The sequence below is a fragment of the Oncorhynchus tshawytscha genome, linkage group LG16 (assembly GCF_018296145.1).
Source record: "Oncorhynchus tshawytscha isolate Ot180627B linkage group LG16, Otsh_v2.0, whole genome shotgun sequence".
Lineage (NCBI taxonomy): Eukaryota > Metazoa > Chordata > Actinopteri > Salmoniformes > Salmonidae > Oncorhynchus > Oncorhynchus tshawytscha.
The window spans coordinates 17,051,334-17,066,066 of record NC_056444.1 but is presented as its reverse complement, the minus strand read 5'-3'; the positions used below and the strand labels follow the sequence as shown (position 1 = coordinate 17,066,066).

At 42.2% G+C, this 14,733-nt stretch overlaps 1 protein-coding gene across 1 annotated transcript in view; it reads left to right on the top strand.

Moving 5' to 3' along the window:
- LOC112216544 (D(3) dopamine receptor-like) overlaps nt 1-14,733 on the top strand; it is a 53,765-nt gene that overhangs the window by 21,460 nt on the left and 17,572 nt on the right. Inside the window, exon 4 of the mRNA XM_024376524.2 lies at nt 14,557-14,693. Within this exon, the coding sequence (XP_024232292.2) occupies nt 14,557-14,693 (137 nt within the window). The remainder of the gene's footprint in view (nt 1-14,556; nt 14,694-14,733) is intronic.

Below are 14,733 nucleotides of genomic sequence, written 5' to 3'. Positions count from 1 at the left end.
CTGCTCCGCCCACACCCGTAAGGCTCTCCAGAGGGTAGTGAGGTCTGCACAACGCATCACCGGGGGCAAACTACCTGCCCTCCAGGACACCTACACCACCCGATGTCACAGGAAGGCCATAAAGATCAACAACCACCTGAGCCACTGCCTGTTCACCCCGCTATCATCCAGAAGGCGAGGTCAGTACAGGTGCATCAAAGCAGGGACCAAGAGACTGAAAAACAGCTTCTATCTCAAGGCCATCAGACTGTTAAACAGCCACCACTAACATTGAGTGGCTGCTGCCAACACACTGACTCAACTCCAGCCACTTTAATAATGGGAATTGATGGAAATTGATGGAAAATATATCACTAGCCACTTTAAACAATGCTATGTACTCTATATCATCTACTGCATCTTTATGTAATACATGTATCACTAGCCACTTTAAACTATGCCACTTTGTTTACATACCCTACATTACTCAACTCATATGTATATACTGTACTCGATACCATCTACTGCATCTTGCCTATGCCGTTCTGTACCATCACTCATTCGTATCTTTATGTACATATTCTTTATCCCTTTACACTTGTGTGTATAAGGTGGTAGTTTTGGAATTGTTAGGTTAGATTACTCGTTGGTTATTACTGCATTGTCGGAACTAGAAGCACAAGCATTTCGCTACACTCGCATTAACATCTGCTAACCACGTGTATGTGACAAATACATTTGATTTGATTTGATTGATTTGATTTGATGGGACTCTAATGATGATTTGAAAAAAGTTGCTTGAAAGACATGTTTTCTTTGTGCAGGCTGTACACACTATATCCTTCACTCATTCACAATTTGACAAGCACTTGATAATGTCTAGAATGTCTAAATGTCTAAAAAAACATGCCTTTTGCAGCCAGTGGCCATTGTGCCCTTCTCCATGCACTCCAGTACCTCTCACTCACATGGCTCTCCGTCAGTGATCGGGTGTTTCTCACAGGCTACGAGTGAAGACAGACATCGGGGACGCAACTGCGCTTGTCTTATCCAATTCTGAGATGCATATTGAAGATATTGGAAGAACTGTCCACATTTCCTGTTCATCAGCCAACATGATGAGTAGACCTAACGAACAGCAAAAGCACTAGCCTATGTCAATCTACTATCCCCCATAGTACAAAAGTCAACCTATTCTATTCTGTGCGAGAAATAAATATTCCAAAGTGATCACAAATGCAATTATGCATGGAATATTTTTATTATAAAGGTGCATTTGTATGATGAAAATTGTTTTCCCCAAATTTGAAATTTAGGCGCTGCTTATTTATGCCAGTTAAGTGCTTAATTTTGAGATGTTATTTGGCCACTTTAGTTGTGATACAAACCTTATTAAAACATATAGACCTATGGGCTAGGCCTACAATGAGGTGTGCGACTTTGATTAGAAAAAGTCGCAAAAAAAGGAATTGTTTCTTATGCTGGGCATCATTCACAGCTGATAATATATAATTCACACGTGATAGGCTAATATTGTCACCCATCAGACTGTTCTTGATTTAATCTTGTCTTTACATATACTAAATAGAGACCCTGGATCATTGTTACTCTAACTTCCGCGACGCATATAAGGCCCTGCCCCGCCCCCCTTTCGGAAAAGCTGACCACGACTCCATTTTGTTGATCCCTGCCTACAGACAGAAACTAAAACAAGAAGCTCCCACGCTGAGGTCTGTCCAACGCTGGTCCGACCAAGCTGACTCCACACTCCAAGACTCCAAGACACGGCCTGGATCACACCTACACCACCCGATGCTACAGGAAGGCCATAAAGATCATCAAGGACATCAACCACCCGAGCCACTGCCTGTTCACCCCGCTGTCATCCAGAAGGCGAGGTCAGTACAGGTGCATCAAAGCTGGGACCGAGAGACTGAAAAACAGCTTCTATCTCAAGGCCATCAGACTGTTAAACAGCCACCACTAACATTGAGTGGCTACTGCCAACACACTGTCAATGACACTGACTCTACTCCAGCCACTTTAATCATGGGAATTGATGGGAAATGATGTAAATATATCACTAGCCACTTTAAACAATGCTACCTTATATAATGTTACTTACCCTACATTGTTCATCTCATATGCATACGTTGATACTGTACTCTATATCATTGACTGCATCCTTATGCAATACATGTATCACTAGCCACTTTAACTATGCCACTTGGTTTACATACTTATCTCATATGTATATACTGTACTCGATATCATCTACTGTATCTTGCCTATGCTGCTCTGTACCATCACTCAGTCATATATCCTTATGTACATATTCTTTATCCCCTTATACTGTGTATAAGACAGTAGTTTTTTTGGAATTGTTAGTTAGATTACTTGTTCGTTATTACTGCATTGTCGGAACTAGAAGCACAAGCATTTCGCTACACTCGCATTAACATCTGCTAACCATGTGTATGTGACAAATAAAATTTGATTTGATTTGATTTGATTTAGAGTGATTAGAGGGACAATAGAGTGCTGAGTACCAGGCAGTTAGCAAGTTTGGTAGGCTACTAATGACCAGCAGCAGCATCAGAGCTTGGAGAAGCCTAATTATGTGACTGAACGGTCACATGGAAATGAACTGCCTTCATGACTCGTGACCGCGGGTGCGGCGGTAATACGGTCACCACAACAGCCCTAGTTATGAGTATTACAGGATAATACATAAAGTGTCAATAAATAGGTTATAAACGTTCTGCTGATTTATGAAGGTTCTCTCATGATCCACAGGTTACTGGGGTGTGAGAGGTGTTTAGATAGGTTGATGGACCTGCAAAGCTTGTGTTTGTGTGTATGTGTGTGTCTCAGAGCCAATATGATTTGGAGTAGTCCTACAGTAACTGAGACTACCCCAGCAGGTATTCCTCTTCTGTTTACATGCTGGAGACCAGGGCTTGATTACAACCTGTTACAATGGTGCCAACATTTTGTGGCTGATCTTTCAGTGGGGGACTGGGTTGAATGTGTCAAAGATCTGACTGGGTCCAGCACCCCACGGTATGGCTTGTTATATTGTTGTATCAGAGACCTGACTGGGCCCAGCACCCACGGTATGGCTTGTTATATTGTTGTATCAGAGACCTGACTGGGTCCAGCACCCCACTGTATGGCTCATTATATTGTTGTATCAGAGATCTGACTGGGTCCAGCGCCCCACTGTATGGCTCGTTATGCCCAGCGCCCCACTGTATGGCTTGTTATATTGTTGTATTAAAGACCTGACTGGGCCCAGCACCCACTGTATGGCTCGTTATATTGTTGTATCAGAGACCTGACTGGGCCCAGCACCCACGGTATGGCTTGTTATATTGTTGTATCAGAAACCTGACTGGGCACAGCACCCACGGTATGGCTTGTTATATTGTTGTATCAGAGACCTGACTGGGTCCAGCACCCCACTGTATGGCTCGTTATGCCCAGCGCCCCACTGTATGGCTTGTTATATTGTTGTATTAAAGACCTGACTGGGCCCAGCACCCACTGTATGGCTCGTTATATTGTTGTATCAGAGACCTGACTGGGCCCAGCACCCACAGTATGGCTTGTTATATTGTTGTATCAGAGACCTGACTGGGCACAGCACCCACTGTATGGCTTGTTATATTGTTGTATCAGAGACCTGAATGGGCCCAGCACCCACAGTATGGCTTGTTATATTGTTGTATCAGAGACCTGACTGGGTCCAGCACCCCACTGTATGGCTCGTTATATTGTTGTATCAGAGACCTGACTGGGTCCAGCGCCCCACTGTATGGCTCGTTATGCCCAGCGCCCCACTGTATGGCTTGTTATATTGTTGTATTAAAGACCTGACTGGGCCCAGCACCCACTGTATGGCTCGTTATATTGTTGTATCAGAGACCTGACTGGGCCCAGCACCCACGGTATGGCTTGTTATATTGTTGTATCAGAGACCTTATATATTGTTGTATCAGAGACCTGACTGGGCACAGCACCCACGGTATGGCTTGTTATATTGTTGTATCAGAGACCTGACTGGGCCCAGCACCCACGGTATGGCTTGTTATATTGTTGTATCAGAAACCTGACTGGGCCCAGCACCCCACTGTATGGCTTGTTATATTGTTGTATTAAAGACCTGACTGGGCCCAACACCAACTGTATGGCTCGTTATATTGTTGTGTTTGTGTACTGAGGAACATGTCAATAAAGACACTTTCTTTAGGTTGGGGTCTTTCATCAAGGTAAATGTATCCATTTAAAGTTGGCCTAAGTGGGAGTGACCATAGAATTATATGGGAGTGACCTGACTGAGTATTTGTCATCAGACTATGTCTTTTGCTAGCAAAAAATATTTCCCCTTGTCCTCACTAGTAAATGTTTAGATTTTTTTTACCCTTTTTTTTACCAGGTAAGTTGACTGATAACACATTCTCATTTACAACAACTACCTGGGGAATATTTACAGGGGAAGAGCTAACACAGCCGCAAAGTATAATTATGGCTAAACCCCACCCATTTCCACAATTTATCTTCTTAAAATGTTATTTAAACCTGACCTTAACCTTAACCCTAACCTTAACCACAATGATAACATTATGCCTAACCCTAACCTTAAATTAACACCAATACATTTTTATGATATAGACAATTTTGAATTTGTAGCTGCGCTATCTAGTGGAAACCATTCCCCTTGGCCTCAAGGGAGAAAAAGACAACAGCTCCTACCTTCCAGCTAGCTAATTAGCAAAGGACATAGTTAGCAAGCGAACAACAGGTCCTACCTTCCAGCTAGCTAATTAGCAAAGGACATAGCTAGCAAGCTAAATGCTCCACCAAGAAGAAGAAAGACTACATCCTTAAAATCTGTGGTCGATATGTGTTGCGCTTGTGTGGAATACTATCCCAGTGAGAGTTACAAACACAATCTCTTTATTGCCAAGACTCATTGGGGAAGGTGTTTTGGGAGATTAAGGTTATGATTAGGTAAGAGTTATGATTATGGTCAAGGTTAGGGTAAGGGCAGGGGTTAAATCAAATCACATTTGAATGGTCACATACACATATTTAGCAGATGTTATTGCGGGTGTAGCGAAATGCTTGTGTTCCTAGCTCCAACAGTGCAGCAGTATCTAACAGTGCAGTAGTATCTAAACATTATTCACAACAATACATACATCTAAAAGTAAAAGAATGAAATTATGAAATATATAAATATTACATTGAGCAGTGTTTGAGATGCATTGCCTAAATACAGTAGAATATGACACAGTATATACAGTACATATGAGATGAGAAAAGCAGTATGTAAACATTATTTAAACATTATTAAAGTGACTAGTGATTCCATGTCTATGTATATAGGGCAGCAGCTTCTAAGGTGCAGGCTTGTGTAACCAGGTGGAAGGCAGCTAGTAATGGCTATTTAACAGTCTGATGGCCTTGAAATAGAAACTGTTTTTCAGTCTCTCGGTCCCAGCTTTGATGCCCCTGTACTGACCTCGCCTTCTGGATGATAGCAGGGTGAACAGGCTCCAGCTCGGGTGGTTGGTGTCCTTAATGATCTTTTTGGCCTTCCTGTGATATTGGGTGCTGGAGGTGGCTCCCCTAAACCCTAACCCTAAGGTTAAGGTTAGGGTTTAGGGAAGGGACGTACCAAGGATTCCAGATAGCACAACAGAAAAACGATTAGGGGTAATGTGAATAACGTGACTTCACTAAACCATTAGAACGTTTCTGCAACTTACTCCCCCTAACAAGCAACGTTTGAAATATGTTCTACCCTCTTGTGACTTTGAGTCAGTGACTCTTATCACGAAGCACGTCTATATCATATTCAACATAGTGGGTATGTCACACTTGACATTGGCGATTATGACACACAGTTATGCCACATTAATGAACACTTTATAAAGCATGACATATGGTTATGGATGCTTTGTAATACATTTATGTAGTACTTATGAAGGTATTATGAAGGATCTATGAAGCCTTTATAAGCTGAATGTTATTGAAAGCGGGACCCAAAACACATAAATGCAGTGGTATTACGCTACATTTGCAGTAAATTAAGTACATTCATGATGTCCTATAGTTTATGCTGTTTGTTACAATTTTTGCCGATTGCTTACTCTCTGAAGGTGAACGCTTAGACAAAAGCATCATACCCTTAACTTTTGTAACCATGCCTTAAACAAAGGCACCAAAAGTACAAACACATTTTATGCTTTCCACTTTTTTTTGCAGTTCTGCAACACACTTTGCACTTTGTTTGCACTTAGTTTACAATTCTGCAAAACACTTGCAAAACACTACATACTGTTTCTTACATTAGACACTTCGATCAAGAATGAAATCTCTCGCAATCATTGGAAAACACTTCTATTCAAAATACGAAACATACCTGAAATTGGCAACACCCACACACACACATGCAAACATTTATACAGTAATTGAACACCAATTAGTCTGAGCCTTAGCACTGCAAATAGACCTCCGGTAAATTCACCTCTTTTGTGAGAACTTTCCAAACATGGAGGCAGTGAGAGCGAGAGGAAGAGGAAGAGAAAGAGAGAGTAGTAGGAGGAGCAGGACAAGAACAATGAAGGGGACCAGGCAACGGAGACATATTTCCGATGACATTAGGGCCACTTTGGTGGACCATGTCATAAATCATGGCCTGACGATGAGGGATGCAGAGAGTCCAGCCCAACCTGAGTCGCTACACGGTAGCATCCATAATACGGACATTTAGACTGGAGAACAGGTATGTCTTCAACTTTCTACACTAGACTGTGTGTATGTAATCGTTGCACATCATTCTGCATCACAATACAATACAATGTATGTCTTACAATATTAGGTCTATGCTCCCCAGTGAACAAGGCACCTGCCTTGCCTGTAGCTTGTAGTTTTGACTGAATGTGTCTGACCCATGCCTCCCCATCCTTGTGTGAAAATGTAGACATTATAGTTCTGTGTTTTGAGTTACACCATATTCAAGGTACAGTGTATGCATTTTCTGTTACAGAGTCCTGGACTTTGATGCAGCTGCACAGCCTCATGAGTTCATTTTCATTGATGAAGCTGGATTCAATCCAGCTAAAACCAGGCGTCGGGGCCTAAATGTTATTGGACAAAGAGGCGTTGTGAATGTCCCTGGGCAGCGCGGGGGAAATATCACCTTGTGAACCGCCATTAGTCTGCAAGGAGTTCTCCATCACCATGCCACCCTAGGTCCCTACAGTACTGCACACATAATCATATTTCTGGGTGGACTATATAATGCAGTTGTACAGGACGGACCAGAGCAGCCCAGGTTTGTGGTCATCTGGGATAATGTTGGTTTCCACCGGGCTGCTCTGGTCAGGGACTGGTTCACCAACCACAATAACTTCACAGTTGTATACTTGCCCCCTTACTCCCCATTTCTCAATCCGATTGAGGAATAATTTTTGTCTTGGAGTTGGAAAGTGTATGACCGCCAACCACATGCACGCCTACCTCTTCTGCAAGCAACGGAAGAGGCATGCGGAGACATTGAGGTGGGGTCAGTCCAAGGATGGATATGGGGCAAGGAAATATTTTCCCTGTTGCCTGGCCAGGGTTGACACTGCTTGTGATATGGATGAGGTGATGTGGCCAGACCCTAACAGAAGGCGGGATCCATAAACCATCCACCCCATCCCTTACAATCCCTTACAATTATATTTTTTGTTTACCATTGCACTGTAATTTTACGGTAATTAATATATTAATATTAATATAGTTTCCGTGAATTTACAGTAACATATTGTATTGATTACTGTACTGTAATTCTACTTTTTAAAGTTGTTTTGTTGTTGTAATAACCTGCAATGGCAAAAAAATAAGCTGTATATTTTTTTTTCTGAAGCCTTTCTACTTTTGTGTTCATTGAAATGTGATGGACAATCTTTCACAGAAGCCTGTATGAGAACATTAAAAAGGTATACAAAGTACTAAAGACAGCAGTGTTTTGTATGGAGTACATCAATGTGTTGTTGCTGCTTTGAAAGAGTCATTTACAGTTTTTTACAATCCCTTTGGCACTAATTTCAGAACCTTGTGATCATTTTTCAATACTCTAGACACAAAACTCAAAACAGTCATCACTTGTAACACAGGCTGTCCAATGTTCAAAACATTGCATTGTTCATTCATATCTTTAAACAATCCTTGCACTTGCAGAATCATTGGTTCAAATAACAAATGTATCATGAAATACCATAGTTTCACTGTGTAGTTGTTCGTTCAATTATTAAATATTATAGTACAAAATATGTGATACATGTTTCATTGTGGTACTACCTGTAAATACATCACTGTAAAAGGACTAGTAAAGAGAATACTACAGACACAGTGGAATCATTAAGCAAAATCTGAAATGTATTGATGAAATACAATAAAATCACTCATAGGTTTCTTTGAATCAAAGCAAAAATAATTAGCTACAATTTTTTTTTTTAAACTATAGTAAAACATCAACTGCAGTGTTCCTCACCTGGCTTACTGTAAAAAGCAAAACAAAGGATTGATTACTGTACTTCTATATTTCCATCAACCCTGTCTTGTGGATTTGGCCGTAGGTTTTCATTTATAATGGATGTTTTCATTAGCAAAACATCTTGGGAAGAATCTTCGGGCATGGCGAATCCAGGCCTGACACTGGTCTGCCGTGATGTCATTGCATGCATCATCTATGTAATTTTTATCATAGGTACACTTCAACTGTGAGAGACGGAATCTAAAACAAAAATCCAGAAAATCACATTGTATGATTTTTAAGTAATTAATTTGCATTTTATTGCATGACATAAGTGTTTGATCACCTACCAACCAGTAAGAATTCCAGCTCTCACAGACCTGTTAGTTATTCTTTAAGAAGCCCTCCTGTTCTCCACTCATTACCTGTATTAACTGCACCTGTTTGAACTCGTTATCTGTATAAAAGACACCTGTCCACACACTCAATCAAACAGACTCCAACCTCTCCACAATGGCCAAGACCAGAGAGCTGTGTAAGGACATCAGGGATGAAATTATGACCTGCACAAGGCTGGGAAGGGCAACAGGACAGTAGGCAAGCAGCTTGGTGAGAAGGCAACAACTGTTGGCGCAATTATTAGAAAATTATAAATTAAAAAATGTTGGCGCAATTATTAAAGATGACGGTCAATCACCCTCGGTCTGGGGCTCCATGCAAGATCTCACCTTGTGAGATGTGATTTTCTGGATTTTTGTTTTAGATTCCGTCTCTCACATTTGAATTGTACCTATAATAAAAATGACAGACCTCTACATGCTTTGTAAGTAGGAAAACCTGCAAAATCGGCAGTGTATCAAATACTTGTTCTCCCCACTGTACCTTCCACCTCCACGTGGAGAAAAAATCCTAAATCGGGTTTTAGGAAAGGAGAGTATGGGGTAAGTACAGGGTGGTAAATTGTGGATGGGCCTGAAACCATGCTTGCACCATTTGAACATGGTGGAACCTGACATTATTCCACACAATGACATAGGTCATGCCATCAGCTCTACAGACCTGATTTAGCCCATCAAGGAAGGTTACATTCGAACAGCGAATCATGTGGCTGCCTGCAACTCAATACATAGAGTAGAGAGCTGTAGTTAGAACGGGCAAGATGCGTAATCTAAGCAACTTTGACCGTGGTATGATTGTTGATGCCACACATAGTGATTCCAGCATCTCAGAAACAGCTGCCCTCCTGGGATTCTTATGGACTATAGTCTCTAGAGTTTACAGAGAATGGTGTGATAAACAAAACACATTCAGTGAGCGGCAGTTCTGTCGGCAAAAACACCTTGTTAATGAGAGAGGTCAGAGGAGAATGTCCAGACTCATTCAAGCTAACAGAAAGGCCACAAATACTCAAATAACAGCTGTTTAAAACAGTGGTGTGCAGAAGGGCATCTCTTAACGTACAACAACATGAATAATTCAGGCTGTTGTGGAGGCAAAAGGGGGTCCTACCCAGTACTAGATAGGTGTACCTAATAAAGTGGCCGGTGAGTGTACAGTAATGTCAAATCTGAAAACATGGTCCGGAAAAGTGGTACATGAGACCATAGAAACAGTGTGAAAAAGAATGATGATGAAATATTACATACATAGTGGTTCAGTCAAAGTGGTTCATGTTCCACGGTAATTTGTGTCAATGGATCTTGTTATCCTGAAACTTTCATGATCTAAACATGGAATATTGTTTGTCAGTTTCCATAAAACTATGCATTAAGAGTAATGCAACAGTTACTTATCATTTGGTAGCAGGCCGTGTCAGTGGCACTGTATTGTCCTCAGAGCAGGCAAAGAAGTTGTTTAGTCTGTCTGGGAGCAAGACATCCTGGTCTGCGACTGACTGTAGACCCTGCCACATACCTCTTGTGCCTGAGCCGTTGAATTGCGACTCTACTTTGTCTCTATACTGACTATTAGCTTGTTTGATTGCCTTGCAGAGGGAATAGCTACACTGTTTGTATTCGGTCATGTTACCGGTCACCTTGCCCTGATTAAAAGCAGTGGTTCGCGCTATCAGTTTCGTGCGAATACTGCCATCAATCCACTGTTTCTGGTTTGGGAATGTTGTTAGAGCCGATTTGGACATATTTGCATAAAAGACTGAACATACCGAGCTCCATGTACATTTGTGTAAATATAGTAAATATTAATGTACATGATGAAATATTAGGTACGTACCGTTATGATTTATATTTACCTGATTGAGATATATTCATTTGTTATTGTAATTCAGTTTTTGTCCCTTCCCTCTTGCCCATTCATTGTATTGTGGTAAGTGTGTTAGGATAAAGGCAGGAAGTCCTTGCTAGATGCGGGAGCGGTAAAAAAATTTAACCATACAGACATGCATACAGACAGGTCATATTATGTATTTTCCATATCAAGTAATCTATGCTTTAAGTTGATTGGAGAATCATTTCTTTGTTAGATATAAGAAGAATGAATATCCCTGGATGTCAATTAATGTTTGGCCGTTTGGAAACCCTGAGTGTGGACTGTATGCTTACCAAACAACCCCTCTTCAGGCCTGGGCAGTGGCTATGGTAAATAGGAAAGGAAGCCATTACAAATGTTTTAATAGTTGCTGTGGGTACGACATCGCCGATGCACTTGCTAATAAACTCACTCACCGAATCAGCGTACTCGTCAATGTTGTTGTTTGACGCAATGCAGAATATATCCCAGTCCACATGATTGAAGTAATCTTGAAGCGTGGAATCAGATTGGTCGGACCAGCGTTGAAAAGACCTGAGCGTGGGAGCTTCCTTTAGTTTCTGTCTATAGGCTGGAGGCAACAAAATTACAATTTTGCAGATTAACACTGGAGTGATAAATGATCAGATGGTCATGTACAGGTAGAGATATTGGTGTGCAAAAGAGCAGAAAAGTAAATAAATAAAAACAGTATGGGATGAGGTAGGTAAAAATGGGTGGGCTATTTACCGATAGACTATGTACAGCTGCAGCGATCGGTTAGCTGCTCAGATAGCAGATGTTTAAAGTTGGTGAGGGAGATAAAAGTCTCCAACTTCAGCGATTTTTGCAATTCGTTCCAGTCACAGGCAGCAGAGAACTGGAACGAAAGGCGGCCAAATGAGGTGTTGGCTTTAGGGATGATCAGTGAGATACACCTGCTGGAGCGCGTGCTACGGATGGGTGTTGCCATCGTGACCAGTGAACTGAGATAAGGCGGAGCTTTACCTAGCATGGACTTGTAGATGACCTGGAGCCAGTGGGTCTGGCGACAAATATGTAGCGAGGGCCAGCCGACTAGAGCATACAAGTCGCAGTGGTGGGTGGTATAAGGTGCTTTAGTGACAAAACGGATGGCACTGTGATAAACTGCATCCAGTTTGCTGAGTAGAGTGTTGGAAGCAATTTTGTAGATGACATCGCCGAAGTCGAGGATCGGTAGGATAGTCAGTTTTACTAGGGTAAGTTTGGCGGCGTGAGTGAAGGAGGCTTTGTTGCGGAATAGAAAGCCGACTCTTGATTTGATTTTCGATTGGAGATGTTTGATATGAGTCTGGAAGGAGAGTTTACAGTCTAGCCATATGTGTCGCGGAAGTTAGAATAACAATGATCCAGGGTTTTACCAGCCCTGGTTGCACAATCGATATACTGATAGAATTTAGGGAGTCTTGTTTTCAGATTGGCCTTGTTAAAATCCCCAGCTACAATGAATGCAGCCTCAGAATATGTGGTTTCCAGTTTACATAGAGTCAAATGAAGTTCGTTCAGAGCCATTGATGTGTCTGCTTAGGGGGGAATATATGCGGCTGTGATTATAATCGAAGAGAATTCACTTGGTAGATAATGTTTTCGACATTTGATTGTGAGGAATTATCTGTCAGGTGAGCAGAAGGACTTGAATTCCTGTATGTTGTTATGATCACACCACGTCTCGTTAATCATAAGGCATATCCCCCAGCCCTTCTTCTTACCAGAAAGATGCTTGTTTCTGTCAACGCGATGCGTGAAGAAACCAGCTGGCTGTACCGACTCCAATAGCGTGTCTCGAGTGAGCCATGTTTCCGTGAAGCAAAGAACGTTACAGTCTCTTATGTCTCTCTGGAATGCTACCCTTGCTCGGATTTCATCTACCTTGTTGTCAAGAGACTGGACATTGGCGAGTAGTATGCTAGGGAGTGGTGCGTGATGTGCCCGTCTCCGGGGCCTTACCAGAAGACCGCTTCCTCTGCCTCTTTTACGGCATCGTTGTTTTGGTTCGCCGGCTGGGATCCGATCCATTGCCCTGCGTGTTAGGCAAAACAGAGGATCCGCTTTGGGAAAGTCGTATTCATGGTCGTAATGATGGTGAGTTGACGTTGCTCTTATATCCAATAGTTCTTCCCGACTGTATATAATAAAACCTAAGATTACCTGGGGTACCAATCATTGGTTGTGAGTTTTGTGTCTAGAGTTATGTCTAGAGTTTTGTAAAATGACATCAAGGTTCCGAAATTAGTGCCAGAGTGATTGTAAAAAACTGTAAATGGTACATGTATGTATCATGTTGTTGCAAAAATGCCATTTTGAAAAAGGATTGTTAGGTTTTGATTGCAGTTTCATTTTGACATAGAAATAAAATGTTTATCTCCAAGTGTTGTGTCTTATTTGGCTTGTGTGTAGAGTTTTGACACAATGAGCCAAATTCCGCAACAAGTGTGTAAGCAATCGCAAAAAACTGTAATAGAATATATTAGGATAAATATATCTAGATAGAAAGTGATTGATAATGTGATGATGCAGGACCAGGGGTCGGACTGACTCATACGGTTTGGCTCATGAGAAACACCCACATTTTTTTAATTACGTTTCACATTTTCTGAGGTCAACGCTGAAGTGATCTGAAGTGATCCGAAATGACCCGAAGTGATCTGAAGTGTTCTGAAGTGATCCGAAGTGTTCTGAAGTAATCAGCCGTGTTCTGAAGTGATCCGAAGTGTTCTGAAGTGATCAGCCGTGATCCGAAGTGTTCTGAAGTGATCTGAAGTGATCTGCCATGTTTTGAAGTGTTCTGAAGTCATTGCAGGCAATCTCAACGCTCAACGCTGTCCCTCATGTGGTACCCTTCCTGCAGGCTCATCCTGACATGACCCTCCCTCATGTGGTACCCTTCCTGCAGGCTCATCCTGACATGACCCTCCCTCATGTGGTACCCTTCCTGCAGGCTCATCCTGACATGACCCTCCCTCATGTGGTACCCTTCCTGCAGGCTCATCCTGACATGACCCTCCCTCATGTGGTACCCTTCCTGCAGGCTCATCCTGACATGACCCTCCCTCATGTGGTACCCTTCCTGCAGGCTCATCCTGACATGACCCTCCCTCATATGGTACCCTTCCTACAGGCTCATCCTGACATGACCCTCCCTCATGTGGTACCCTTCCTGCAGGCTCATCCTGACATGACCCTCCCTCATGTGGTACCCTTCCTGCAGGCTCATCCTGACATGACCCTCCCTCATGTGGTACCCTTCCTGCAGGCTCATCCTGACATGACCCTCCAGCATGACAATGCCACCAGCCATTATGCATTCTTGGCATACAACACAAAGTTTATGAATTTTATCAAAGCTTTCCTGGCCTTATTGCTGAATAGCCAAATTGAGTAATTGTGAAACAATTTCAAAATAGAAGCGCTTCATTTGCTGTTCCATTGTGGAACTTGATATCACGCTCATTGGAATTTAATTTGCTTCTTTCTCTTTCTGTTAATTTCTCATTTTTCTGACTTAATTGACCTCTCCCTTTTACAAATTCTCTCTCTCTCTCCCCCTCTGTCTCTTTCTATCTCTCTCTGTCTCTTTCTCAAACACAAACTTTCTCTCTCAGAGTGAGAGATCTTGTCGCAGATCACAGATATAACCTGACTGATCAATTTCCAGGGTTAGTTAGCATAACCAGTCTGTTTGTGGTGACTGATGCATTTCCAGGGAAACGGTTAGGGTTAGTTAGTATAACCCGTTTGTCTGTGTGATCCATCTCCAGGTACACAGCGGTGGTGATGCCTGTCCTCTACAACACCACACACAGCTCCAGGAAGCGGGTTTCGGTCATGATCGCGACAGTGTGGATCCTGGCCTTTGCTGTATCCTGCCCCCTGCTGTTCGGATTTAACACATCAGGTGAGACACGTGAGTACAGGTGAGACACACCCACACCCCC